We start from the raw sequence: 27,723 nt of genomic DNA on the forward strand, positions 1-27,723 counted from the left end.
TCTAATTGGCTCTCAGAGGTCAAATTCAGAAGTTAGCAAAGCAGAGAAATCCAGCCTGTGGAGAATGAGTCAGAGAAGGCTTCAGAGCAGAGTTGATCCCAGTGTGATGAGAGTCAGTGCTTGATCGTTGCAGGAATTCCATCCAAAAGGCATGAGAACAAAGAACATACCTTCTCACCTAGAATTTGGAGCACTGGTGCTCAGAGAGGAAGAGGCTGGTATGTGTGTGGGGGGTAAGATGAGGAAAGAGAAGTCCCTGGAACCAAGGTGACCTCATCTAGAGGGGCCACTGAACTGACAGGACACTGTCTACTCCATTTAGGCCTTTCCCCTGATAGGGTTGCATAAATGCTTGGCATCTCCACTTTTAGACATAAAACAGACATGGCCATTTTCAATCCTGCTGGCTTGTGGAGTGACAGCTCTTGATATGTTGACCAGCTGGCTGAAGCTTACTGATTCCAGGGGAGCAGTAGGCAACCTACCGATAGTTAAAAGGGGCTGAGGCAGGAGTAGTTATCCCAATACTGTAAATGAAATTCAAGTCATGTATTTAACCCAAGTTCACCTATTTAGTGTGTAATACCTGGAAGTGAAGTGTCAAAGCCAATGACACCATGAAGAAATTAAGTGATTATTTATTAAGAGATTAGAATCCAGTTAAAAGCAAAATTCAATTTTGGGTACTGAGAAAAAGAGTTGGAAAAACAAAAGATGCCAGAAGTTTTTCTTTAAAAAAATATTTTTATTTCCAATATATAATCAATACATGCTCATTGTTCATCCTATTCCTTAGGCCAAATTGAAGGTGCTATAAGAAAAATAGAAGGGGGGGAAAAGCTCGTATAACCCTTACCACCTACAATCAACAATTGTGATATATTCTTTTAGTTCTTTTTCATAAACTTATAATATTTGTACATGATTATTTAAAATTTATTTTTTCAGTTATGAATTATTCAGACTCTATGTACATTATACTAAAACAATGAAGAAAATGACCTATAATCCCATCTACCTAGAGAACTTAGGTGTCCAGAAATATTATGCAAGCAATATAGCAACATTTTCTTTGTAAATAATTAAAGTAATACATAAATATTTTATTAATATAAGTGTGATACAAGTATCCTTTGACCACGCCTCAATTCCAGTCCCCTATCTAAAATAGAACTTTTATGCATAATTATTACATGTATTTTTGACTCATATGAAAAATGGAACATACATATAAAGTCTGATAAAATGAACATCTGAGATTCTACCGCTGTACTTTTTAAGAACATGACCGGTGACATTAAAACTAATCCTATTGATACACACATGGGTTGTTTCTAGTTGGTTTCCCACCTATGACAAGCACTGCTGTTATGAACTATTAGAACAGAAATTCTCAGGCTGCTACCACATCTTCTGACCCACCTGCACATTTGTCCATACATTCTGCTTGATCTTCTATTACCATGGATTTACTTTCCAGATTCCTATCAAGAGCAAAACCCTGCATCTGTATACTAGATCCTCTCACCTCTCACCTCTCACCTCTCACCTACTCAAGTCGTGATTCCATTAACAACTCTTCCTATTTATCCTGGGTTATCACCCCCAGCCCCACCCCACAGTATTTCATTGTACAAGCATGTGGCTATTTCTCCCATCTTAAGAGGGAAGGGGAGAACTATTCTGTTGAATAAATATTTGATACATTTAGTCATGTGACTCCTGAGAAACCCTACTTTCCTGTTTTCCCGCTACTTCCCTGGCTTTTCTTTCTGTCTTTGCCAATTCTTCTAAAGCTCCCCAAATGTTTAACACTGATGTGCTCCATGGTTCATTCCTCGGACTTTTTTTCTTCTCTAAGTATATTTACTTTTTTTTTTTTTTTTTCTTTCTCAATTCTTCTAAAGCTCCCCAAATGTTTAACACTGATGTGCTCCATGGTTCATTCCTCGGACTTTTTTTCTTTTTTTCTAGTTCCCGCCCCACCCTCCGCCCTCACTCCCCACCCACTGTCCTCATCCATAGGTGCACGATTTTTGTCCAGTTTCTTCCCGCATCTCCCATTCCCCTTTCCCCCCCAAGAATAGTCAGTCCATTCCCTTTCTATGTCCCTGATTCATTATAATCACCAGTTCATTCTGTACATCAGATTATTTATTCACTTGATTCTTAGATTCACTTGTTGATAGATGCATGTTTGTTGTTCACAATTTGTATCTTTACCTTTTTCTTCTTCCTCCTCTTAAAGGATACCTTTCAGCATTTCGTATAATACTGGTTTAGTGGTGATGAACTCCTTTAGCTTTTCCTTATCTGTGAAGCTCTTTATCTGACCTTCAATTCTGAATGATAGCTTTGCTGGATAAAGTAATCTTGGTTGTAGGTTCTTGGTATTCATCACTTTGAATATTTCTTGCCATTCCCTTCTGGCCTGCAAAGTTTCTGTTGAGAAATCAGCTGACAGTCGTATGGGTATTCCCTTGTAGGTAATTGAGTCTCTTTCTCTTGCTGCTTTTAAGATTCTCTCTTTGTCTTTTGCTCTTGGCATTTTAATTATGATGTGTCTTGGTGTGGTCCTCTTTGGATTCCTTTTGTTTGGGGTTCTCTGCGCTTCTTGGACCTGTAAGTCCATTTCTTTCACCAGGTGGGGGAAGTTTTCTGCCATTATTTCTTCAAATAGGTTTTCAATATCTTGCTGTCTCTCATCTTCTGGCACCCCTATTATTCTGATGTTGGTACGCTTGAAGCTGTCCCAGAGGCTCCTTACACTATCTTCGTATTTTCGGATTCTTTTTTCATTTTGCTTTTCCGGTTGGGTGTTTTTTGCTTCTTCGCATTTCAAATCTTTGACTTGATTCTTGCGCTCCTCTGGTCTGCTATTGGGTGTCTGTATAATATTCTTTATTTCAGTCCGTGTATGCTTAATTTCTAGTTGGTTCTTTATCATAGCATCGAGGGTCTCATTAGTTTTCGTGACTCTCTCCTCAAGTTTATTGACAGCTTCTAGCACATTTTTGCAAGCCCTCAAAATTGCGATTTTTAGCTCTATATCCTCCATTTCTGTCATGTTTTTTTGTCTCCGCATTTTTTATGCTTTCTTGGTGCACCCCCTAGTGGTCTTTGTGCGCAGTCTTGTTCTAGTTGAGCCTTGATTGTTGTAGTTAATACTAGAGGGATTTGACCACCAGGCCGACTGGCTGTGTGAATCAGCTGTGTCTGCCGCGGAAAACTTCTGTCCTCTGGGGAGGTGCTAATCTAGCCTTTGCCTGAGGCTATCCGGCAAATGGCTCTGCGCAGGGCTTGGGCGGGGCGGGCTCAACAGGGCGGGCGGAGGGAGCCGTTATGGTGCCCTCAGTCCTGTTCCCAGAGGCTCTGCTTCTCAGAACCCCCGGAACCGCTGCAAACCTCGGAGGGAAAGCTGCCTTCCAACTGATGCCAGACACTCCCGCTTCTCCCGTTTGGGTCCGAGTCCCCAGCGATTCGCCCGTATCTGGAGCTCAGAGTCTGAGACTCCCCCCTGACCGAAAACGACAACCGCGCTCTCAGCCACCAGCCCGCTTTGCGCGCGCACCTCCGCACCTGAGTTTTTTCCACACTGCGCCTCCTCTGAGCCTCGGTGTGCTGTTATTTTTCCTTCTAGTTGAAGAGTCTCTCCTCAGCCAGCCTTCCTGTGGTTCTGGGTGATGTCCGTTCCGTCTTTTAGTTGTATTTTTGAAGTGGTTGTTTGCGGCAGCAGTCTCTGGTGTTTACCTATGCCGCCATCTTGGTCTCGCCTATATTTACTTCTTGATTGCACCAATGCCATGCCATGGCTATAAATACCATCTGACAACTCTCCATGGTAAATATTGATCTCAAACTTGGATTTTTCTTTGAACTTCAATAGTCTACAGTTCCTCTTGACTGTCTGACAGGCAGTTTTATGTAACACTAGAGGCACAGTGCATGAAATTTGTGCACAAGTAGGGTCCCTAGGCCTGGCTGGCGATCAGGGCCAATCTGTGGGGTGACCGGTGGGGCGATCGGGGCCCCTGCTCACACCTGCCTTGGCCAGTTGTTCCACCGGTTATTCTGCGTTCGGTCGATTTGCATATTAGGCTTTTATCATATAGGATATCCAAAATTCAGTCTTCCCCATCTCAATGAATGGCAATGCCATTTTCCATGTGATCATTAAAAACATTGGAACTGTCCTTGACTTCTCTCTTTTTCTTATACACTCTGTATCCAATCCATCAGCAATCTCATCTTTAGCTTATATTCAAGTGTGTCTAGATCTGGCCACTTCTTCCTACCTTTACTGCTACCACCTGGTTCAGACCATCACCATTTCTTACTGTGTTACCATAACTGGTTTCCTTATTTCCAGTCTTAACCTCCTAGATGGAACATCATTCCCCATCTGATACTAGAATACAGAAATAATTTAAATGGCTATTTTCTCAATTTCTCCCAAGGATAGTGGATTACTAATATTATTTTTATGTATAGAAGTGTAGTTAATTTGTTACATTAAAAGGAATACGGCATTAAGACACCCCCACCCCCGTTTTATTGAGATATAAGTGACATATAACATTGTATTAGTTTAAGGTGTGTTTTGATACATATCTCAAAATGTTTATCACAGTGTATTAAGGCTTAATTCTTTCCTTAGAACCCTGGTTGAAAAAGGTTGATAGTGTCTTTATTTAGCACAGGAGAGATCTTTTCAAAAGGTGGTCAGATCAGACCATTCCTTGGCCCAGAATCTTCCAGTGGTTTCCTTTTGGAAAAGTTCACAGTACAAGCCCTAGGTGATCTGCCTGCTGTTTACCTCTCCTTATTTCATTTCTGTTACTCTTCATCTCATTCTACTCTAGCTACACTGGCCTCTCTGTGGTTCCATCTGTTCTTCCAGATAACTACATGATTTCTTCTCTCCTTCTCTTCATGTCTTACCCAAATGTCACCTTCCTAGTGAGGCCATCTCTGAACCCTCTGTTTAAAATCACATGCCTCGATCCCCTTCTCTGATTTATTTGTTTCACTATTTCTATATTCTCTTTTCTTTAATCTTTAATTTATCCTAGGTCTCATTATCCTAGGAAATTAATTTCCCTGTTACCACTTCCCCCTTCACAGTATTTAACACTTAAACCCACTGCTAAGATTTTGTAATGAACAGTTTAGTATACTTGCTGTTTCACATATCTGTCCATCCATCAGTACATCTTTTGTTTATGCATTTCAAAATAAGTTGCAGACATCAATACCCTTCACCACTAAGCACTAGAATTCAATATTTGTGAACTATTCTTTTTCCCCCTTCCTAGAGAAAAGTTATATACAATGAAATGTGTCTATTTGGTGAGTTTTGACAAATACATACACCTGTGTGATCCAAACCCTTATCAAGATATAAAACACCCCAGAAAGTTCCCTCAAGGTCTTTCACAGTCAATTCCTGTGCCTATTACCCAGAGGAAGCAATACTATGATTTTTTTTTATATGTGAGTTTTTTCTGTTCTAGAACTTCATATATGTAAAATCATATGAACTTCTTTGTATAAGGCTTTTTTCACTCAGTGTAATGTTTTTGAGATTCATGTGTGTTGTTGGTTTATCAACAGTTCTTTGCTTTTTATTGCTGAATATTCGTCCGTTGTATGATTATGCTTTCTCCTATTGATGGACAGGTAGGCCATTCCAGTTTTCTCTATGTCTCATGTTGAACATATGTTCTCTTATGTTTTTATCTAGGAACATTATAATTTTAACTTTTGCATTTAAGTCTGTAGTCTATTTCAAATTATTTTTGTACATGGTAGGAGGTAAGTGGTCAATGTTTATTTTTCCCCCATGTGGTTACATAGTTATTTCAACATCATTTGTTGTAAAGGTTTTAACCTGCTTTTTGATTGTTTCAGTGCCTTTATTGTGATTGCATAAGTGTGAGTCTATGCTATTGATATATTTATGTATCCAACCCTGTCTTGATAACTGTGGTTTTAGAGTGTATATTGAAGATCGGTAGTATATGTGCTCCAATTGTGGTCTTTTTCTAGATTGCATTAGATAGTGTAGTTTCTTTGCATTTCCATGTATATTTCTAGGAGAATCATCTTGTCACTCTCTACAAAAACATCTGGTAGGATTTTGAATGGAGTTGTGTTGAATTTATAGTTCAATTTAGAGAGAAAAAAAATCATAACAATATTGAATCTTTTAATCCTTGAACATAGCATATGTCTCCATTTATTTATGTCTTCTTTAATTTCTCTTTGCAGTATTTTTTACTTTTCAGTTCAAAGGTCTTTTGTTATGTTTATTCCTAGGTATTTTATGTTTTATATAATCCTATAAATAGAACTATTTGATTATTTCATTGTATATTCCAGTTGTTTGCTGTATATATACAATTGATATTTTTTGTATATTGACCCTATATCCTGTGACCTTGCTAATATCAATTATTAGTTCTTATACTCCTTTATAGATTCTTTAGGGAATGTAAACAATCATGTCATCTGCATATAGAAACAGTTTTACTTCTTCCTTTTGGATTTTTATGCCTTCCATTTCTATTTATTTTCTTATTGCACTATCTAGATTCTGGGACCTCCATTCCATGTGGAATGTTGAACAGAAGTGATAGAGTGAATATCTTTGTCTTGTTCTCAGTCTTAGGGAAAATAGTGTTTTACCATTAAGTATAATAAGTGCTGTATATTTTTTAAGAGATGCCCTTAAAATGAGGATGTTTCCTTCTATTCCTAGTTTATTGAGAATTTTTTAAAATTTAAATTCTTTATTTATTGAGAATTTTTAATCATGGAGAGTTTTTAAACAACCTTTTAGGTAAATATTGTTTATTCTGCATATCTTGCTATGAACATCTAGTTTTCTCCTTTATTCTTTTAAAATGATAAGTTGTGCCGAAACTGGTTTGGCTCAGTGGATAGAGCGACGGTCTGTGGACTGAAAGGTGCCAGGTTCGATTCCGGTCAAGGGCATGTACCTGGGTTGCGGGCACATACTCAAGTGGGAGATGTGCAGGAGGCAGCTGATCGATGTTTCTCTCTCATCGATGTTTCTAACTCTCTATCTCTCTCCCTTCCTCTCTGTAAAAAATCAATAAAATATATTAAAAAAAAAACATTTAAAAAAAAACAACCACCACAAAATGATAAGTTGTAATTGATTGATTTTTAATGTTCTACCAATACACTTGATAATGGTATTTTCTTTTTGGCTAACATTTGGTTTAGAATTTTTGTGTCTGTGTTCATGAGAGATATTGGTTACATGTATTTTTTTGTATTTGTTCAGTATTGTTGTCAGGGTTAGTTTTCTTCTAGAAGTTTGAAATTCTGCCTTTCACATTTAAATCTTTAATCCACCTGGAATTGCTTTTCATAGATACTATACAGTTGGGATCCAATTTCATTTATTTTCCCCCATTTGGATATCATATTGCCCCCTGTAACATGTTTTGAATATTCATTCTTTCTCCAGTGCCAATCTGTCATATATCAAGTTTTCCTATATGTACGGGTCTTATTTCTGGCTTTTTATTTTGTTCTATTAGTTAATTTGTCTATCCCTGTGTCAATATCTTGTTGTGTTAATTACTATGGTCTTAAAATCTGTTGGAAAAGTTTCTTCACCGTCTTCTTCAAAAAATGTCTTGCTTTTCTTGTGCCAGTCCTTCATATATTTTATCCATTCTCATCTAATGAAAGATTTCCAAAGCAAGTGTAGTTGTCCAACATAGCAAGCAGGGCGAAGCGATGCATAAACTGCAGAGCTGTCCTTTTGGTTCATGGAAGGCCTGGATGAAATAAGCCCTGGGCTAGGGCCGGCATTGCTATAGGAATGCAAATCTGCAGGGGAATGAGTCCCAGGGAACTCTGTTGAGTTAACTATGCAGTGGTTACTCATTTTGGAAAACAAAGGAGAATAATTTTAGAATCTGTCCTGTAGGACATTGAGTCCACTTTTAAAATAGGATTATATAATGTTGGTCAAGTTCCTTAACCCTTCTCTGCCTTGTTTTCTCCATTGGAGAGAAGGACACTAAGTTATAGCTTTATGGCCAAGGGAGATGTCCTAAAGCAGTGGTTCTCAACCTTCCTAATGCCGCGACCCTTTAATACAGTTCCTCATATTGTGGTGACCCCCAATTTCATTGTTACAAATTGAACATAATTAAAGCATAGTGATTAATCACAAAAACAATAGTAATTATATATGTGTTTTCCGATGGTCTTAGGCGACCCCTGTGAAAGGGTTCATATTGTGGTGACCCCCAATTTCATTGTTACAAATTGAACATAATTAAAGCATAGTGATTAATCACAAAAACAATATGTAATTATATATGTGTTTTTCCATGATCTTAGGCGACCCCTGTGAAAGGGTCGTTTGACCCCCAGGTTGAGAACCGCTGTAAAGACATAGTATTGCCCAGTGAGCAGAATATTATCTATTCATGATTTGGAAGTCACTAGGGAGGCAACATGGTGTAGGGACTTTGGATCCAGAAAGATTTGGGTTCCAATAGAGCTCTAACATTTATCAAGTGATCTCAGACACGTTTTCTGATCCTTTTGAGCCCCACTTTCCCCTAATTACTTAGAATGTAGAACATAAACACATTGCTCTTTAAAGCAAAGGAATAACTTTTCATGTTCTCTGTTCAGTCTCTTTTCCACCTTCCATCCCCCAATTAGGGCTTGGATTTTGTACAAGAAGCAGGGCAGTATTGCCACTTATTCATGATCAAGACTCATTTCCTTTAAGGAGTTACTCAGTTCTTCCTCTTCTGTATGATATAGTAATGATACTGTTTAATCTTCTTGGTCCTTGACTTCGGTCATCTACAGGTCTACCTATCCTTTATGTTCTCTCAACCTATTGTTGAGAGCACAAGTAACCTAAATGAGATAGAGGGTCATACCTAAATTAGTTAAAAGGTTGTTCTTAAACAGCCTAAAGATTGTGTTTACATTTAGAATATCTTTCATTTTCATTTCTAAGTTTAAGGCTCAAATGCCATTGATGATAGGGGAAGAAAGACAAGGTAACTGTAACAGTCTTTCTGTTACACCTCTTGTCACTCCATAACCCTTTCTGGGGTTCCTGATTTTTGTACTGAGGCTCAAGAATCCTGGAAACCCACCACAGAAGAGGAGGAGTTGGGGGAGAACTGATGGAAAGTTGGTAAAAGATAGCTAATGGGCAGAATAATGCCCATTCAGTTGTGCTCACCTCTACTAAAGGAAAGATGTGCCTTTAAATTTTCTGTCTGTTGATCCCAACATAGTGATTTTTGCTTAGAGAAACCTCTGTCAAAAATGATTGTTTTTAAATGCAAGAAAGAAAGAAAAGAAGAAGAATATAGAGCCTCTGTGGAGATGAAATAAATATACATGTGTGCATATTTTTCCCCTTTTCTTAAAATGCAAGAAGGATATCTGAGGAACAGTACATACCTTCTAAGCAGTTCTTCACCATGTTAGAATTTAAGGATTCCTCTTAATGCGAAAGGCATGCTTCTTTCATTGTTTGTACAGCTCTGCTTTCCATTTTACACTTAACCAGCACTAGTTAAGTTAGTATAGTGGCAGGTATCTGGTGAGATGTGACTGTTACATAGCATCTTACAAAGTTTGTTTGGAGTGAGCCATAGAGGCTCCTGGTAAGAAGAAACCTTTTTTAGCTTTGCACTTTTTTATTTCTTGTTTTCCTATGCCTTGCCTAACTAATCTTGATTGGATGTGATGTGGATAAGATAGCCATCGTAATTTAGAAAGGAACATGCTCAATCCCTGACTCTTCTCTATCTAATGAGTTCATGTAAAAAATATATCAAAAGAAGTCCTCATAGCAGAATCCTCAAAGGGGAGTATATTTATTATAAGAACTGCTGATTCATTAGGAATGCTTCCTAATTCGAACAGCAACAGCTGCTTCTGGTTAGAATAAACTTCATCTCCTCTTTTGTGCCCTGTCTCTCCAAGAGGATGTTAAATTTTGGTTTAGGATTATTCTCCTGCTTTTGTTTTTTTCTCTCCCTTTCTCACTCTTTCCTCAATTATGATGCTCTATCCTTCTCAGTGTTCACATGATTTGAACAAGCCACTGTACCAACCCCCCACCTTTAAAAATGACTTGTGTTGAGATTACAAATGCTAATAAAACTCTTTTGATAATGTGTTTTGTTTGTATTCACAGTGGCAGTGGAATGTATTGTACAGCAGTAATGAAAAAAGTTGAGACACGTTGTAGTCATGAATTCTAAGTGCAATAATTTAAAGTACAGGGAGTATTTCAGAAACTGCCATTGTCCCTTAAATGAAACCACTGTATTAACGTATCATAGCATGCTGTTCTAATCACTTTTCTCCAAATACCAGCTTTTGAAAGAAACATGGCTGGATTTTTTTATATGAAATCTGAAATCGTGTAATTGAATGGCTTGGCAGAATAGGTAAATGAATGTAGCAACATGCATTCAAATATGTCTCTTTGGTTTGTAATGAGCTGATTGAAGTTCACAGCTGTAAGACTTGCCATTTTATTTTCTGATTTTACATTCTGGACCCAGACAAAGGTGCCAGTTTTTTGTATTCACAGAAAAAGGAAGAATAAAATTGTTCATAAAAATCAAGCAGCACTTTGGGGGGATCATATTGGTTTCAGTGCTTCTGGTAGCCTTTATTCAACTATCTTTCTATAAAATAAAGGATCTTCTAATGTGACCATTTCTATTTAATTTTAGAATTATTAACAACTCTTGTTAGGGATTCAAGAAATTCTGTCACAACTGATGGGGTTGGTTGCCTGCCACGTGTGTGCACACACTTATGTGAGAGAGATAATTGGTGCCTGTGCATCTCACAGCACTTATCTCAGTAATTACACTTGTTGATTCATGTGTCTTTTCCCCTCTGAACACTGAGCAACTTAAAACTAGAGTCTGTGGCCCTAACCGGTTTGGCTCAGTGGATAGAGCATCAGCCTGCAGACTGAAGGGTCCAGGTTCGATTCCGGTTAAGGGCATGTACCTTGGTTGCGGGCACATCCCCATTGGGGGGTGTACAGGAGGCAGCTGATTGATGTTTCTCTCTCATCGATGTTTCTAACTTTCTATCCTTCTCCCTTCCTCTCTGTAAAAAATCAATAAAATATATGTTAAAAAAACACACTAGAGTCTGTGTCTGATTCACTTGTTAGCCCCAGGACCCAGCAAAGGGCCTCCCAGTTAATAAATGTTTGATGACCCAATGAGCCATAGACTACTAAGCCTGAGTAGATGTCTGAGTAGATATCAAAATCTACAGTAGGCAAAAAGATTGTTGGGTTTGGAGCTAAACACATCATTTCAAGTCCTGGTTAGTAAGGATTTATGGGGATTTCCTGTTGAATCCAATTGAAATTTTGATGTTTCAGGACAATTCTAGATATTAAAGATAGCAACTACTGTACTATACATGCTCTCAGACCAGAGAAACCATATTCTTTTGCACATGACTTGGTAGGAGGTACAGCAGAAAGAGAGGAGAGAGTAATACTGAGTATTGCTAAGCCATTCAGTACAGACAGAGATATCTACTACTAGGTTTGTTGGGATGTGCTTTTGGCTCTGCAAATGTGTGGCTCTGGATAAGTCCCTCCCACTCTCTGGACTTCTGTTTCTGCTACAAAATGAAAGCATTGAACAGTTTAAAGCAACTGGCTGCTCTTACACCTCCTTTGCCTCACCTAGTTGGGCCAGGGGCAGAGAACTTGGGTTCTGCTTTTTTGGGTCATGGAACAAACCTGGGTATGGGTTTTTTTCTTTATCTCGGAGAAAACTTGGTATAATACCAAGGTATGATACATGACAGCCCCAGTGTAGACAAACGGTTTACTTCATTCACATGTGAGATGTCTCAAATAATTTGTTAGTAGATAAATAACTAATGAAGCTTGTGAATGATATACCATTTTAATGCATAACATGCTGAAAGTATTTCTATAGTATCCCCTGACTTAGGATAGAGTGACAGCCAGCACCATGGAATTGTGGCACATGGGAATGACCATGGGAATATGTTGCTTTTAAAACTTGTCCTTCATTGGACAGCAGTGGGGGAAATGCTAAACTATATAGTATGGCTTAAAAGATCATAATAGAAGCCAGACTCAAGGCTACATACTGTATTATTTTATTTATATGACATTCTATAAAAAGCAGAATTATAGGAATAGGAAACAGATCAGGTCCTGGGAATGGGGGAAGGGTTGACTACAAAGGGGCAGCATCAGCAAATGGGTGGTATGTGACAGGCGTGTTCTGTGCAGTTACACTACTATATGCGTTCGTCAAAGCCCATAGAACTGTATGCCAAAAATAATGAATTTTAATTGATGTTAAAAAGAAATGAATTTTTAAAAGGTAGATGGTGGGAAGACAGGTGGTAAACAGATGATATTGGTGTTAGTGTTGTAAGAGCTATGATATACATTAATAGACACCCCGTGAAGGGTGTGGGAGATTGGATAGGGCACAGGGGAGTATTTTGGGGGTCCTGAAAATGTTGTGTATATTAATTGTGGTAGTTATACAGCTGTATATAATTATCAAAACTCTAGCTGTACACATAGAATGGGTGGCTTTTATTGTATGTAAACTACAATTCAAAATTGATTTTTGAAAAAAGAAAAAGCATCATGAGCTTTAAAACTAGAAAACTTTTCTTCAAATCCTTACTGCCACTTTAATAGCTTGGTGATCTTGAGCAAGTCTCTTCATGTCTTTGAACCTCCATTTCTTCATCTGTTATTTATAGCTGAAGATACCAACCTCAGTCGGTGAGTTGAGGAGCAGAGATACTGTCCTTGAACTGTGTGGTCCAAGGCCTGCCATAGCTGAGGTAGTAGGTATTTTTATTCCCACCCCATGAATGGCTCAATCTGTAGAACTGGTCTTTAAATTAACTAAAGCTGCTCTCTTTTTTGACCCATAAAAGTTAAGTTCAAATTTTTGTGAAAGGTAAAAATGTTACCATCCATATGTTTGTTTAATGCTAGTTCTTAGAGTCTCATTACTGTTGCTGTCTTTTATATCACTACAGCACACTAAATCTTCTAGGGTTAAGTCTTATTTAATTAGTTAAGAACAGTATATGATATTCTTTCAGCCAGGAAAGCACAAGGAGTTATTTGCAATGTTAGCTTGAAAAGAGTCATCCATTGAGGAGTAATTGAAAAAATTTTGGTGACATGTTTATGATCCCCATCATTTCCCCCTTTGCTTTTATTCTTTGAAATGAAATCTTTATCTTGTGTCAAGTGGATAAATACTAATAAAATCTCTATTGACCCTAGCCCACTCTTTTGTGACAGATACAATCTTAAGAGTAATTGTAAAGAATATACATATGCTTCTGGCATTCAGCATTTTAAAGGCATTTAAAATAATTCAAAATACAGTTTTGAACCACTCTTCCAACTGAGACTGCAAGTCCGTATCTCCTGCCTAGCAATCATAACAAAAGCTACCTATTTTTTGAGTGCCTACTATGCTCTGTGAACTGTGATGGGCCCTTTGTATTATTTGCATTAAATTACTTGCATTACATTGCTTAATTTGTTCTTTACCATGCCTTGTTATGTAAATAGGAAGTGTTGCACTTTTGCAGAGGAAAGCCAGACTTGGAGAGATGAACTAATAGCTCAGGGGTGCCCTCTAGTAAGTGGGGGAACCACACCTGTTGTTCCAGGCTGTCCAACTCCACCCCATCTCCCACCACGTCACATGGCTGCTGCTTCTGAGGGAGGCTCACTCTTCAGGCCACCTTTGCCTTCTCCTAGATCCAAATCCTCTTTTTATTATATTCAATAGTTTAAAGTGCCCTGGCAGCAGCCATCGATTTTGGAACCTCCTTCTTCCTTGAGGACTTATGCCAGCTAAGTGGGTCTTAAAACCTTTGAGTTTATCTGCTTCCAGACTTCCCCGTTCAGTATCTTTCACTCTGTTGTTAAAATGATCTTCTAAAAAGACAAATCTGATCAAATGCCTCCTTGATTAAACCCTCTTTTGCTTTCAGGAAAAGAGCTAAACTCTAATCTTGCACATAGAACTCCTCACAAGCTGACCTTTTTGGATTTGTCTGGTCACACCTTCTGCTAAGATTCCCCTCTCCATCCACAACCAATGAATGCCACCACCAAAAAAGAAGCACACAGATGTGATCTAGCCACTCCAAGCCATTTGTAGTTTACTGTGCCTCTGTAATATTTTGTTCCCTCCCGATGGAAATACACTTTTCTCTCATCTAATTTCTCTTCCTCTTTTAGCTGATATCCCAGACTGTTGATCTGCTCTTCCCCAGAGTTCCCCCAGCTTTTGGTGCCCAGCTGTATCACAGCATCATCATAGTGTGTTGTGATTACCCATCTACATGTGTGTCTTCCCCATGAGACTTAGGTTCCTTGAAGACAGACAGTGCTGTGTCTTGCTCATTTATTTATCCTGGCTGTCTAGCACAGGCTGGCATATACAGATGCTTACTAAATATTTATATCTAGCCTTGTAGATTTGGCCTCAAAATCTAATGGGGGAAAATAGATTCTGACCCTTTTTTCTTTTCCCTCTCAACTTAAGTAACTAAGAGGGATAAGTAACTATGTCCTGCTTTCTGAGGCCCAACAGGGTTTATTGAGGCTGACTGCTCCCACATTAAGGAAGGTCACTGAAAACCTTGTTAGCCAACCACCCCTGCCCTGAAACAGAGATCCATGAACACACGGTGCAGTGGAAAGAGCATGAGGCTCCATGTGACCAGTTTGTTAAACAGTGCAAACTTCTATTTCATCCAGAGGGCCTATTGGGAAACTGGGTCGTCACAGTTATTAAACATACTTAAAGAAACAAAAAGGTAGGCCTTTGCTTCTTTGCCTGATCAATCTGCCTCCTTCCCACAAACAAAATGACTTAGAAGTTGGTAGACAGAGGGGAATCACACATGGCTGTTTGTGTTGTTGATTTTTTTAAAAGAAAGTGGGAAGGTATTTTAATTTAAAATGTAATAAAAGTAATACGTATTTATTATAGAAAGTTTGCAGAATATAGGGAAACACAAACATGAAAATGAAAAATTATTTGTACATATTATAGAGCCTGCTTTTATATCTAAATATATTGTAAATATTTTTCCATGTTAAAATATTTTTCTATTGTTTGATTTTAATGAATATATAATATTTTATCATTTTAATAGCTCATAACTTATTGTGAACTATTATTGTACATTTAGCTTGCTTTCCAGTATTTGCAATTATGAATAACTACTTAAAAGACAAAAATTTTTAGTTTTTATAATTTAAAATTTAAAAACATTTTTAAATCATTTGCATGCTCAGTACATAAACCATAGAAAATGTAGAAAAGAATGTACAAGGAAACATTATTTACAATCCCATAGCCTAGAAATAACCACAATTAATTTTTTATCGTCTAGTCTTTCTATGAGTGTGTATGATTATATACAATACATAGTTATGTATGCCGCTTCTTTTCAATCTATATTATGTCATGAGCATTTTCCCATATCGTGAAAAATATTCTAAAGTGTAACTTTTCTATTGCTTGGATTTATATATTTTAATTACATAATTTATGTAATCATTCTCTTAGCACATGGTTTAGGTGTGTATTAACATGATAAAGAACTACCACTTAAAATATATTATCAAAAAAATTGAGTCACAACATTTAATGCTGGTGACAATATAATAAAAGCGATTCATGCATACATTTTTCTGATCTTCATTTTAATAATCTGCTTTTAGTAGTTACTCATTGAAAGGCCTATTCCCTGTTCTCTCTCATATTATATGAGTTAAGAATGTATATCAGAGAAACCTATTTCTGTAGGAACTTTGCTGGTTGAGCCTCCTCTAAAGTTTGACTTTTAGGGTTTCTTTTGAGGGAGACACACAACTGATAGCAGAACTCGGGATATATGACTTATGATTTGTTCATATTTGATTTGTAACCAAATACTTTGTCTTCTTCTGTGCTACCATATTTTGAGGGGTTATTAATAACGCCAGTTTTAGCTTTTGTGATATTACAAACTGCTTCTCTTGGCTTATAATAATGCAGTCAGGCATAAGTACAAAGATTATTTAAAACTAAGGAGTTAAATTCCCATTCAGGGCATATGCCCAGGTTGCGGGCTTGATCCTCAGTGGAGGTGTGCACAAGGCAGCCAATCAATGATTCTTTCTCATCGTTGATGTTTCTATCTCTCTCTCCCTCTCCGTCTCCCTTCCTCTCTTTGAAATCTATTAAAACATATTTAAAGAAAATGTTAAGGAGTGGCTGAGGGGTAGGATTTTATTTTATCTTATTTTATCACGGTAAAAACGGAGAGTAACTAATGGCATCTTATGTTCCAACTTAGTGCTGGATTCCCAGCTCTTCAGCTTGCTTGGGATTGGGTTCCTACATCCTCCCGCAGGGCTCACTTGAGGCAACTGCCTGTCTCATGCTGTGTCTGTGTTATGTAGTCCAGAGGGAATGTATACCTTACCTCCTTTCAGAGCGACCCAGCCATTACATCCTACATTTTCCAAGTTTTGTTCTTCTTGTCTCTATCAGATCATTCCTAATGCCATAACAGTTTCACACCAGAGAACCTAACCTGCCTTAGTGGAAGTTACACCTTATTCAACTCTCTACCCAAAGCCTGGCTTATATTAGGCAGTGAATGAGTGAATGAATGAGATAATGAATGAATGCTTGCTTTCTATAAAATGAGTTTAATGATTGCCCCATTTTGACAATTTGAAAACAATCACATGCGAAGTGCTGTCTGATGTGCACTTCACTGATATTATTTCTTGAGACAGATTGATTTAAGAAAAGTGCCTACTGGCATAGTAAATCACACAAACCTGGATCTGACCCTGACCTACTTTGTGGCTGTGTGACTCTGAACAAGTTACCTACCCTTTCTGTGCATTAGTTTCTTCATTTGTTACCTGGTGATGTAATGGTACACACTTACAGAAGGATGGGGCAGTAAATAAGCAAATGCATATAAGGCTCCTGGTACTTGGTAGTTCCAGAATAAATGGTGGTCTCTATTATTACTATTTTTATCAGTTGGATATAACAGCATAAAGGTACTTGGAAGTAGATGAATCTTGCAGTTGGACAGATTACATATAACTTGTTCAACAGATTAGCTGTGCCTCTATGTGATTAATTTTGTACAGAGAAATTTGCTTCCCTCAATCTGGCCCAGGTCTGCCACAAAATGAGATAACAGTGCAGGTTTTCTTTGAGTAGGAGAATTTGGTGGGCAGACAGATGTCTGTGGTAGAATGAAGCAAGGAGAAGGGTTGCTTGGCTTGCAATAATTCCTGTTTTACCTTACCTCAAAATCCTGTTTCATTTCCAAAAACATTTTGGGAGAAACCTCTTGGTGAGAGAGTTGCTCTGTCATGAAAGGTAACTTGAGCGCAGTTTCCTGTCTGTCTTTGTTGGCAGCTCCCTCACCTTAAGGTCCTGCTTCGTACCCAAAGGGGTCTTTGAACATCAGCTGTCTAAAACAATCTCTAGCCTTATCACTTATTTTAATGTTCCTTGCACAGGTCACTCTTGGATGTGGTGCTCTGGGCAGTATCACCCCAGAATGCTTCCCTTCCTTTATTTAACCTCTGACCTGTGAAAACAAGAGTTAATCAAGAGTTCTAAGGTAGCTAAGAGGAAGGGGAAGTGTTTGGTTACAAATTAAATATGAACAAGTCATAAGTCATAAATCCCCAGTAGTGCTACCAGTTGTGTGTCTCAAGTTGCATATGGTACAGAGTGTTTGGGTTATAAATTCAAGTTCAGGGCTCTCTGATTGCTTGGGGGTAGGTGTTAGGTTCATTTTCTTTAGGTCTAAAACTCTTTACCTTCTAAAATGTTACTTTTATTGGACCAGCTACATTCATATCCTACTTTCTCTGTGTGCCTGTCTCTCCTTCTTCCTTTCTGTACCTGCCTGCCTGTGTTGATTGGTGTGCTGTTCTGTGAATTGAGACAGAACTGCTTCCCTGAAAGAAGTTAAGCATATGGAAAAAGTTGCCAGGGAAAGGCATTGAAGCATAAAGCGTAAATGGGTTTAAGAGACAGCCAGACACTTTTATAGAGAGATTTGCGATTGAATGATACAACATTCAGGCAGAGATCTGGGGTGGAAATGAACTTAAATGAGTGCTATTCGTGGAAAACTGATGTCCTGTCTAATCTAGCATTTCCTTAATTGTCACCATAAGCATACATTTAAAGCTTTATGCTTTAAATTGAAAAGGGAAACACAGTCTGTTTAAGAATCTATGACACAGGCCATGGTTTTTCTAGATAAGATCTTAAAAATACACATCTAAGGTAGCAGTGAGTCTTAACATGAAGACTGGAAACTTAAAATCTCTCTTCTGCCATGTTTGATTAAAGCATTTTAAATCAAACTGTTTATATTTGTGTTTCTGAATCTAAAACATACACTAATTCCTAAACTAATAAAGAGTTGACACATGACCAGTGTCCCTGGAGTTGGCAGAATAAGAAAATTGTTGGGAGGCAGCCAAAGTTGGACCACTCGGAACACTTAGAGCCGATGGGCTTTGGCAGGTGAGCTTTCACTCTATCAGACAGTACAGCGAGAACCACAGGTAAGGATTTCAAATCCTTATCTCAGAGCTGAACATTCTATTTGATCATGTTGCACAGCTAATATTGTGTCGTGTGAAGCAATTAGGATACAAATCATACTGGGCCAGTTTTGTGTCTAGCTCTGCTTTATCAGCTGTGTTGTCCTAAGGCCGTCACTTCACTTCTCTGAGATTCAGTGTTCTCCTCTGTAAAATGGGATGATAATTCATTTCATAGAGTTGTTGTAAAGACAACTGGGGGGTTGGTGCTAGATTAGTTTCCCTTTGGCCCCAAACTCTTTGCCTTCGAAAACATTTATTTAACCAGCTCCTTTCTCTCTGTGTGCCTGTCTCTCTTTCTTCCTTTTTTTACCTGCACCTAACCTCTGAGCACCTAATACTTGATAAATGTTTTCCGCCTGCCCCCATTAGCTTCAATTCCCAGCTCTAAAATGAGAATAGTATCAATTGCGGTCTCAGTGGGATAATTAATTTGCTTGTTTACTACTGAAAGCAGGGCAGGACTTCTTGTGTAGCCATTTCTTCCCTTTGTGTGTGTGTGTGTGTGTGTGTGTGTGTGTGTGCGTGTGTGTGTGTGGTTTGTTTTTTGTTTTTTTGTTTTTTTTTCCAGTAGTGACAGTGTATTTCTCTTTTAGTCTCTGAGAGCTTCCATAAGGTGGGCCTTAGTTAGAACTTCACTAACCCATTACATTATATTACAGTAGTACTTTAAGCCATAAAATAAGATGCTCTGAATGGGGGGGGGAGGGTGAGGGAACAGACAAAAACAAAAACAAAAACCTTGCAGGTGAGTGAATTCAGGAGTAGGCAGCATCATAAACTCTTCGGAAATGATGAAAGGCCTGTGTGCTCACCCTCTCTGGGCTCAATGGAAAATATCTGAGAATTACGCTGAATTGTCAGCGCAGGTATCATTACTACAAAGATCTTCTGTTACCAACACTTCACCAGTGATAACAAAAGTGCCTCTGTGCTTTCCTCCTGAGCAGCAATCTCCCTCAATCACGGTATTACTGTCACAGAAAAGATGACGAACCCACTCCCTAAAAGCAACAATTATTGGATACCCATCAAGAAAGAGCCTGTTTCCAAAATCAGATCAAACTGTATGTTTGGATAGATTTATATAAGCACAGATGTTTTATGACAGCTTTTTGTGTGTTTTTCCTAATGCAAATTAATATTTCTATTCATTCAGTACATACAATATATTTTCCTGCATAGATATAATAGTTATCACAATGGGATGTTAATTATGGACATAAATCAGAGATTCTTGAGCCTAACTGGATACCATAATAAATTTACAATTTGAGATAAGCGGCTGTGAGCAAAGCAGAATGCTAAGATTGGGTGAGACAGGCTCTAGTCTCCCAAAGAGGGTTGTCTTTTATTTAGGTTCTTCTGACTTCTGATCATATTAGCAATAATAATACAATTGTATCATGAAAAACAGTACTTACTCCACTCCATGCACAGTGGTGGGTGTATTCACATATAGTTCACCCTCATAACAGCCATGTGAGGGTGGATATTGTATCCCCATTCCACACATGGGAAAGGAGAAACATGACTTGGGCTACAGCTAGTAATTGATAGAGCTGATACCCAAACCCAGGTGGGTCTCCTGCCTTTGCATTCTGTGTAAAGTTTAGCAGCAAAGTGTCACTTCCTGTGAAAAGACTTTCTGAACCTCTTCTCTGTTCTCTTTATGAACCTCTATGAGGGTGCTGACCCAGTGCTGCTGACATTATCTTCCAATATGTCTGCTTCTCTCATTAAACTGTGAGCTTCCCAAATGCTGGGACCTGAGGCTCATTCCCTATGCACCTTGCAGAGTGCCAGGCATATATTGGGTGTTGCTTAGTAAATGTGGAAGACTTATCGTTAGATAACTGATTGCAACATTGGAAAAATGAATGGTCTGGAAATGTGTGGTGTTTGGACTGTAAATACCACCTCAATTTTTAATTCCATAGAAATGTTCATTGAAGTTTGATGTGGGTAGCTCAGGAAGTTGTGTGCTTTTCCTATGGGGAGGAATGTGTACACCTAGGTGCTAAGGCTATAGTCTGAGAACTGTAGACCAACACACATATATAGGTGGGTTTGTTATACTTAAAAGTGGGAGTGCTTATTGCTGAGTACAATGGGGGAGAAGATATGTCTTATAGAAGGCAGTGTGGTTAGGATCTTGGGTCTTTCCTACTTTCCATGAAAAGACATGAGAAGTGGAAGAGAGGAAAACTCATGGTATTGCCTTTCTCTTCAGTACGTTTGGAGAGAAGAGTATCTTCTGAAGGCCAGGAGGAATGTGTTAGAGATGAGAGAAGAAGAAGTTTGGAGCTGACCCTGTGGGGAACATTGGGCCTGATACACTGACAGATTCAAGGATTCTTGGCAATTTTAAAGGCTCACCTGCACTTAAAAAATTATGTTGCCAAACTAAAATAATCAACCTGGGTTTAATTCACTTTAAATATTCACTTTAAACATTTTCTCACTCTTTTCTAATTATTTGTCACAGACTCCAGCAATCCATTAGCAGGGATCATTTTTAGTTCTGGATTATTTTCTTAACCAAAATGCTGCATCCTAAATTTGGAGCTCTGCCTCCAACAAGAGTTGGTTGACTATTAGCTCTGTAGCTCTAGCGGTAATGGCCTTAGTAGAAACTATAGCGATGAGTTTACATCTGTCGAGGGAAGTTCTGATTTATTGACTGTTTGACATGGGTCAGGCACTCATTAGAGTTTAAACAGTCAATACACAGCCATGATCTTTGCTCTCAGAAGGTGACACTAATGGAGAAGACAAACAAGCATATATTATAAACTAAGATGAGTCTTAATATCGGGGAAGCCCAGGAGGGCCTCATAGTCAAATGCATCTATTTAAGTGGAGACCAAAATTTTATAGTAAAAATGGGGGGAAAGCTTATTTAGGATTTATCTTGGGGAAAAAAGAAACTAAATTTTTGAAAATAAATTTTACTCCTATAATGCATTATTCCTAGAATAAATGATGAGTTAAGTAGTTTTTAGGGGAGGAGTCATCATTTTTCTGACATCTTACCACTTCATGTTTGATTTTCACAGTATCCATAAAAGCAGTAATTTTTCCAAAGCTATGAGGATTTCCCCAAGGCCTCTTTTAATATTTTGATGTTGAATTCATTCTCTTTTGATGTGACTATTGTGCCACCATCTTTCTTGATTTTTCTCTTTGTTCCTTGTTGCCAGGTCTTCATTTGTTGGTCACTTTGCCTCATCTCTGAGTAGGTGTCCAACATCTCCTAACAGGGGCTTCATGAAATCCTGCATTCTTTGCAGGAGTTTGTAGTATTACTTTGTGACCAATTTACATTTTATTGTAGATGTTTAACAATTGAGACCTTGACAGAGGAGCAGGGATTGATGTTAGGTCAAACCAGGGCTGAGTGGGGACTTCCTGGTTTAAGCGGTCACATCAATTGGTGAGAATTTTCTTCTTATAACAGCTTGTGCTTTCCCATCTGCTCTGACAACTGCAGGGCATGAGGAATTCCTGCAGAGTGTTGACCCAGACAACAAGAGTCAAAGAGAGCTTCCCAAAGCTGAGATTGGCAAGAGGGTTCGTAGGCAGAGGGGCAGGAAGAGCATTGCTGGCTCCAGATAGGGTGTGTACACACGTCAGCTACATTCATTAGGTGGTGTATATCTTTTCATAGAGGAGGACACTGAGTCTTGGAGAGACTGCTTTCCCAAGGTGTCCCAGCTAATGATACCAAGACAGAGACTCATCCCAGGTTATTTGACTCAAGTCTGTGTTCTCCCCCGTATATGCCATGCTGCTCTGCATTTTTAAATTCCGGGTGTTGTTTTTTTTTTTCCTTTTTAATATGAAAGCTTTAAAAACTCAATGCCAAAAAGCCTTAACCGAGCAATGCTTTGCCATTCAATGAATCTTGTCAAAATCTGTTGATAGGAAGGACTAAAAGAAGGGATACCTCCCCTTGAGTACCCAAGATAGAGTTTGAAGAAAGAGCTCCTCAGACAGTGGAAAGTTACAGAGAAAATGAAAGGCCCTATTCCGTGTCACTCTTCTTAGCTGGAAACGCTTTATTCTAGACATGAGTAGAGCAGCTCTGCCATGAGTCCTTCCCAGGGAGGATCTGCATTGTTATCTTCTAATATAATGGTGCTTGAGTGTTTAGATGTGAAACTTTTATTATCAATGACCTTTTCTTTTTATTTCTCGTCTACATTAGAGCCAGAGCATTATGTTGATCTTTTTCAAATAATGAGATGACTAGGTTATATTATCTGAGATTTCCTCTAGGATAGCAGAATAGATCCTGGTGCTGATAAGGCTAAGATTCACTGGGCTGTGCTGAGGTGTAAGATGAGGGGGAAATAATCACTTTCTACCTGGTTCTGAAAACTCATGCTCAGAATGTTACTCCTTTTTAACTGTCCCTTTGGTTCCCTGCTGATTACAGACTAAGGAGGCCCATTGGTTTGACATATGAGCAGCCCTCTAGAGTCTGGTCCTTCTGCCCTTCCCCACCCCACCCCCATCTCCTGCCCTGCAGCCTGCACACCCTGCTCTCTGGCTGTTCATGACACTAAAGTGGAATCCCATCACACAAGGTCAATCATACATATATGAGCACACAACAGCGGGAATGACTATCCTGACAATGCATTCAGTGGAGCAAGAAAAGTGACTTGTCTTTTCTCAGTTGGACTCAGTTCCTGAGTCACCTCAAGAGTAAGCAGCTCACCTAGCTCACAGGTTCCAACATAGACGATTTTCACTCAGCAGTTCCTCAAACTCAGGCCCACTATTTTGCATCTGCACAAACCGTGTCTGATGTATGGAGGAGGCAATTTAAGACCTTTTTACAGGTGATTTTGACCGTGAGCCATTTGACTGCATGCACTATCTCCAGAACCTGCCCCTGCACGGCTTACAGGGGCCAGGTGGCCATTTCAGCGAGGCAGTTTGTAGGAATCCTACAGGCGCTGCCGGAGCTCCTCTCAGGTTTAAGACTTCGTATTGCCTCACACAGACAAAAGCCTCTTTGTTTGATGTCAGGCCTGGGAGTGAGGGCAAAGCCTGGGACCAAGTAACCTGGGACCCAGTTTGGTGAGAGAAGCTTGGATCCAGGCCAGTGCCTGGGAAGCAGGCTTTTCCGATCAGGGCTCTGCTGATTGGGTCTTGATAATGCGCCATTATAATTTTATAATCGATCAAAAGCCTAAGCTCCATAAAGTAGTTGGGAAAGAGTGCCAGCTCCTCCTCTAGACCTAAACTATTGCGCTTTTTTGTGTGTGTGCCTCTTTTTCCCACGAGGACCATAGCCTGCTTGATTATGGGGACCCTTTGTATTTGTCTTTCAGGCCCCAGCCTTGGTCTGAACCCACCACACATGGTGCTCTGTGGTGAGGACTCTCGCAGTAGCATAAAGGTAGCACAAAGGTATCACGTGGAGCAGGCTCTGAGCCGGCAGGAGCTCCTTTAGCTGTCCAGGGAGTAGCAGCATAATGGGTGTTTGTTTCCTGTCTCTGGACTGGGAAGTCGTGTTTACTCTATGATGACAGACAAGCACAAAATGGAGCGGAGGGTCTCCATAGCCTCACCTGCAAGCTCACAGGCAGCATGGAGCTGTTGTGCCAGCACTAATGAAGCGGTACAGGAAATGGCACTGGATAAAGTTCAGCTGTGAACCCTGGCCTCCCAACAGGGGAAAGAGGGATCCTTTGAAGAAGAAGACAGCTGGGTTTTGGTTTCAAGACCTTAACGCTGCCATCACTAGATATTCATCTGTCAGTGCACAGGGGACAACATGTGGAGAACAGTTGTGTCCGGTCAGGCCAAAGGGAGAAAGAAATGGCTGATTTCCAGCGTAACTATGAAACCTCCCATGGCTGAGGATTCTGCTTAGCATAGCCAAAAAGAATCGATTTGGTGAGGCTGAGGCTGAGAACCTGGGCATTCTGCTGAGGGCCGGGCGGTCCTACCACGTCACCTTCCTTCATCCTCATAGCAGGACGGGGCAGGGAGGCTGGAGGTTCCACCCAAGTGATGCTGGTCAGTTGAACATAGTGGCCAAAACTGCTTCCATACATACCGAGTCCTAAATTATCAGGGAATCCAGCCTGCCCCGGGTCACTTTTAAGTATTTCTAAAAGGAGTTCAACTTTTCTCTTATTTATATAAGGCAACAGTTTCCTTGCGAGGACATACTTTCTCTTCTTGCTTTTTATAATCCTCCTTCCTGATTTTCAGTTCCTAGATTTAACTAGTGGTATTTTTTTCTTTCAGGAAAAAGAAATTTGTAATCCTTGGTTGAGTTTGTTTACTAAGAGTCCTCTAATCTGGACAAGAGTTTTCTTCTGAGGGGATTTATTGTTTCTACTAGAATGGCTTTTAACTCAGCTGAGGTTTATTTAACAGACTAGGAAGGGAGAAATTTATCTCCTCCCTAATCCCTCTTGAATGTTTCCATCTCTCTGCCAAAGTGAATGCTGTGTAAAGTGGCAGCAGTGGTTTGCCCTGTAATAGTCAATGTGCAGCTGCCAGAGCTGATTGAAACATATTAACATAAGTGATAATGCTGTCCTAGAAGTGAAAAGTTAAGTTGCTTATCAGTATATTCTGATAAACTACTTAAATTTTACAGTAGCATGTGCTGGCTTCAGACAGACGTCAGTGATAGGGAGCTGTGCACTTTATCTGTCCCCTTGATTGCCTCTCACTTCATATATTACGCTCGGCGTTGCGGCTGGTAATCTGTGCAGGGCGCTGATTTCCCTCCGCCTGGCAGGACTGAGTCGAGCAGCATCAGCGCTCCCCTCTGCGTCCAGCTCTATCAGCAATGGACACTGTCAGCTCAGCAGGGTGGATTGTGGGGGTGGGCCAGCACTTGGTGCAACACTTCTCACATGACTCTTTGTTGCTTCGGAAAGTTTCTTATAGAGAATAAAGCCATTTAAATTAAGTGACAAAAACTTCTTGGGAGTGGGGAATATATTTCAGCAGCAATTCTGAGGCACTAATGTGCCTTTGCTGTTAGTCTTTATTTAATTTTGGTTGTTGAGTCAACACTAAGCATCGATGGCATTCTGGCTGCGTGCTTGGCCCTGGGAAGATAAGGTAAAGCAAGACGTGATCCTTCCTCTCTGCACAGTCTGCTGGGAAAATAGATACACCATTGAGTGTTACATGGATGTGTGGAATGTTATAACAAGAGTAGGCACATGCTCAGGGCAGCATGGAAGAGAGGGAATCAAGGCATGAGAGGTGGGGAGGTAGCAGGAAAGAATTCGGTGAGGCTGAGGCTGAGTGTGAGAACCTGGGCGCTCTGCTGAGGGCCAGGCCTCCCTTTGACCTCCCATGAAGGTCAGAGGGAGAAAAGGGCCAAGTCTAAGACAAGCAGAGGCAGGCTTGAGGCTGCCTGCACATGCTCAGCATGAGGCTGCAGGGAGAGGATGTATGTGAGGAAGTTGAGAGAAGATAACCAGAGAGGCAGTCAAGGGCCTGACAGTGGAGAAACTTGAACACCATCCTAAGAAATCCTGCAGCAGTGGGATGATTGCAGGAATTTACTTGTAATCCAACGTGCCACTTAGACTTGCATTTTAGAAAGACCATTCTAAGAGCAACACAGAGGATGGACTATGGTTAGGTGCATGCTGTTATCAGAGTAAAGGGACATGGTAGTCAGGACTTGGTGGAGGGCAGTGGGGATGGAGAGTTAGTGCTCATCCCACAATAAATACAATAAGTAATAGAATGTTTGGTGTAACAAGATGAGTGGTTTCGGGCTCTTGGGGCCTTTGGGACACCTTGCAGCTGCCAGCAGTGGAAGTGCTGCATGTGAGTGTGGCTGTGTGTGTCTAATCATGAGAAACTTGAATAGAAGCTTTCCTGGAAAGGGTGGGTGTGGTGGGAGAGGCCTGGGGGCTACTCAGAGTTAGTTCCTGATTGCAGAGTCTGCTTTGAATGTCTTCTCTATGAACCTGTTCTAGCTCTGAGGCATAGGAATAATTTATAATGAACATTCAATCCTCCGTCTTATCCAGGCAGTTTTTTAAAATCCCAGAAATAATTAGCATTTCACCAGTCTGGGTTTCCAGCACAGACTACGACAGGAAGACTCTTTAGGATGTAGCGAAAAACTGAAATGTACCAGTCTTGAATTCACTCCTGGTTAAAGTTTTGACCTGCATACTAATATTTCATGTGTTTTCTCTTCTTCCCCAGCTATCTTCCATGGTTCGAAGTATTTTATAAACTACTTAACATCTTGGCAGATTACACGACAAAAGGACAGGTATTTGTCTTCTATTCTATTTAACAAGTAAACTTTAACTTTTATGATTATAAAAGTAATATATGCTCTATTTTTCACCAAATCGTTTACCAAAAATGTAATGCATTCTCATTATAGAAAGTTTGGGAAATTCAGAAAATAGTAGGAGGGAAGAGAAAACCACTCCTCCATGTTCATATTCTGCTCCCACCCCCATAAGTGTCACTAGCATCTTGGGATGTTTTCTTCCTTTACTTTTTGAGTTAAATATATAATAAATAGATCCTTAGCATTCAGAGTTAATGTTCATATTATCTAATGGTCCCAAACAACCCTGAAAGTTCATGACAGGTATTATTATAATTTTGCTGAGGCACAAATCTGAATTGCTCATGTCATGCTGCAAAGCTGGGATTTGTGAGTGAAACATGTAACAGGCATTGACCTAGCCAGCTGTCCGAATTCCCATTTTAATAACACTTTGTTGTGTTTTTATCGTATCTTTTTTTAAGGGTCTGAAAATTGGTTAAAAAGCTCAGCTATACCTTACCATGTTTTTGGAAGAAACAATATGCTAAGTATCTTCCACGGATGGCAAGGGTCAGTTGGAGCTGTATTTAGACTTCTTTAGTTCATATTTTACCACATTTTTCTCCAGGTACCCTAATAACCAAAGTATTTCCCCCATGCTAGTAAAATTGTTGTAAACATTTTTCATGGCTGC

The 27,723-nt window shown here is 39.5% G+C and overlaps 1 protein-coding gene across 1 annotated transcript in view; it reads left to right on the forward strand.

Moving 5' to 3' along the window:
- Positions 1-27,723, forward strand: part of DENND1A (DENN/MADD domain containing 1A) — a 455,803-nt gene that overhangs the window by 181,830 nt on the left and 246,250 nt on the right. Inside the window, 1 exon segment of the mRNA XM_014528906.1 lies at positions 26,951-27,020. Within this exon segment, the coding sequence (XP_014384392.1) occupies positions 26,951-27,020 (70 nt within the window).

This window comes from Myotis brandtii, unplaced genomic scaffold (assembly GCF_000412655.1).
Source record: "Myotis brandtii unplaced genomic scaffold, ASM41265v1 scaffold658, whole genome shotgun sequence".
Lineage (NCBI taxonomy): Eukaryota > Metazoa > Chordata > Mammalia > Chiroptera > Vespertilionidae > Myotis > Myotis brandtii.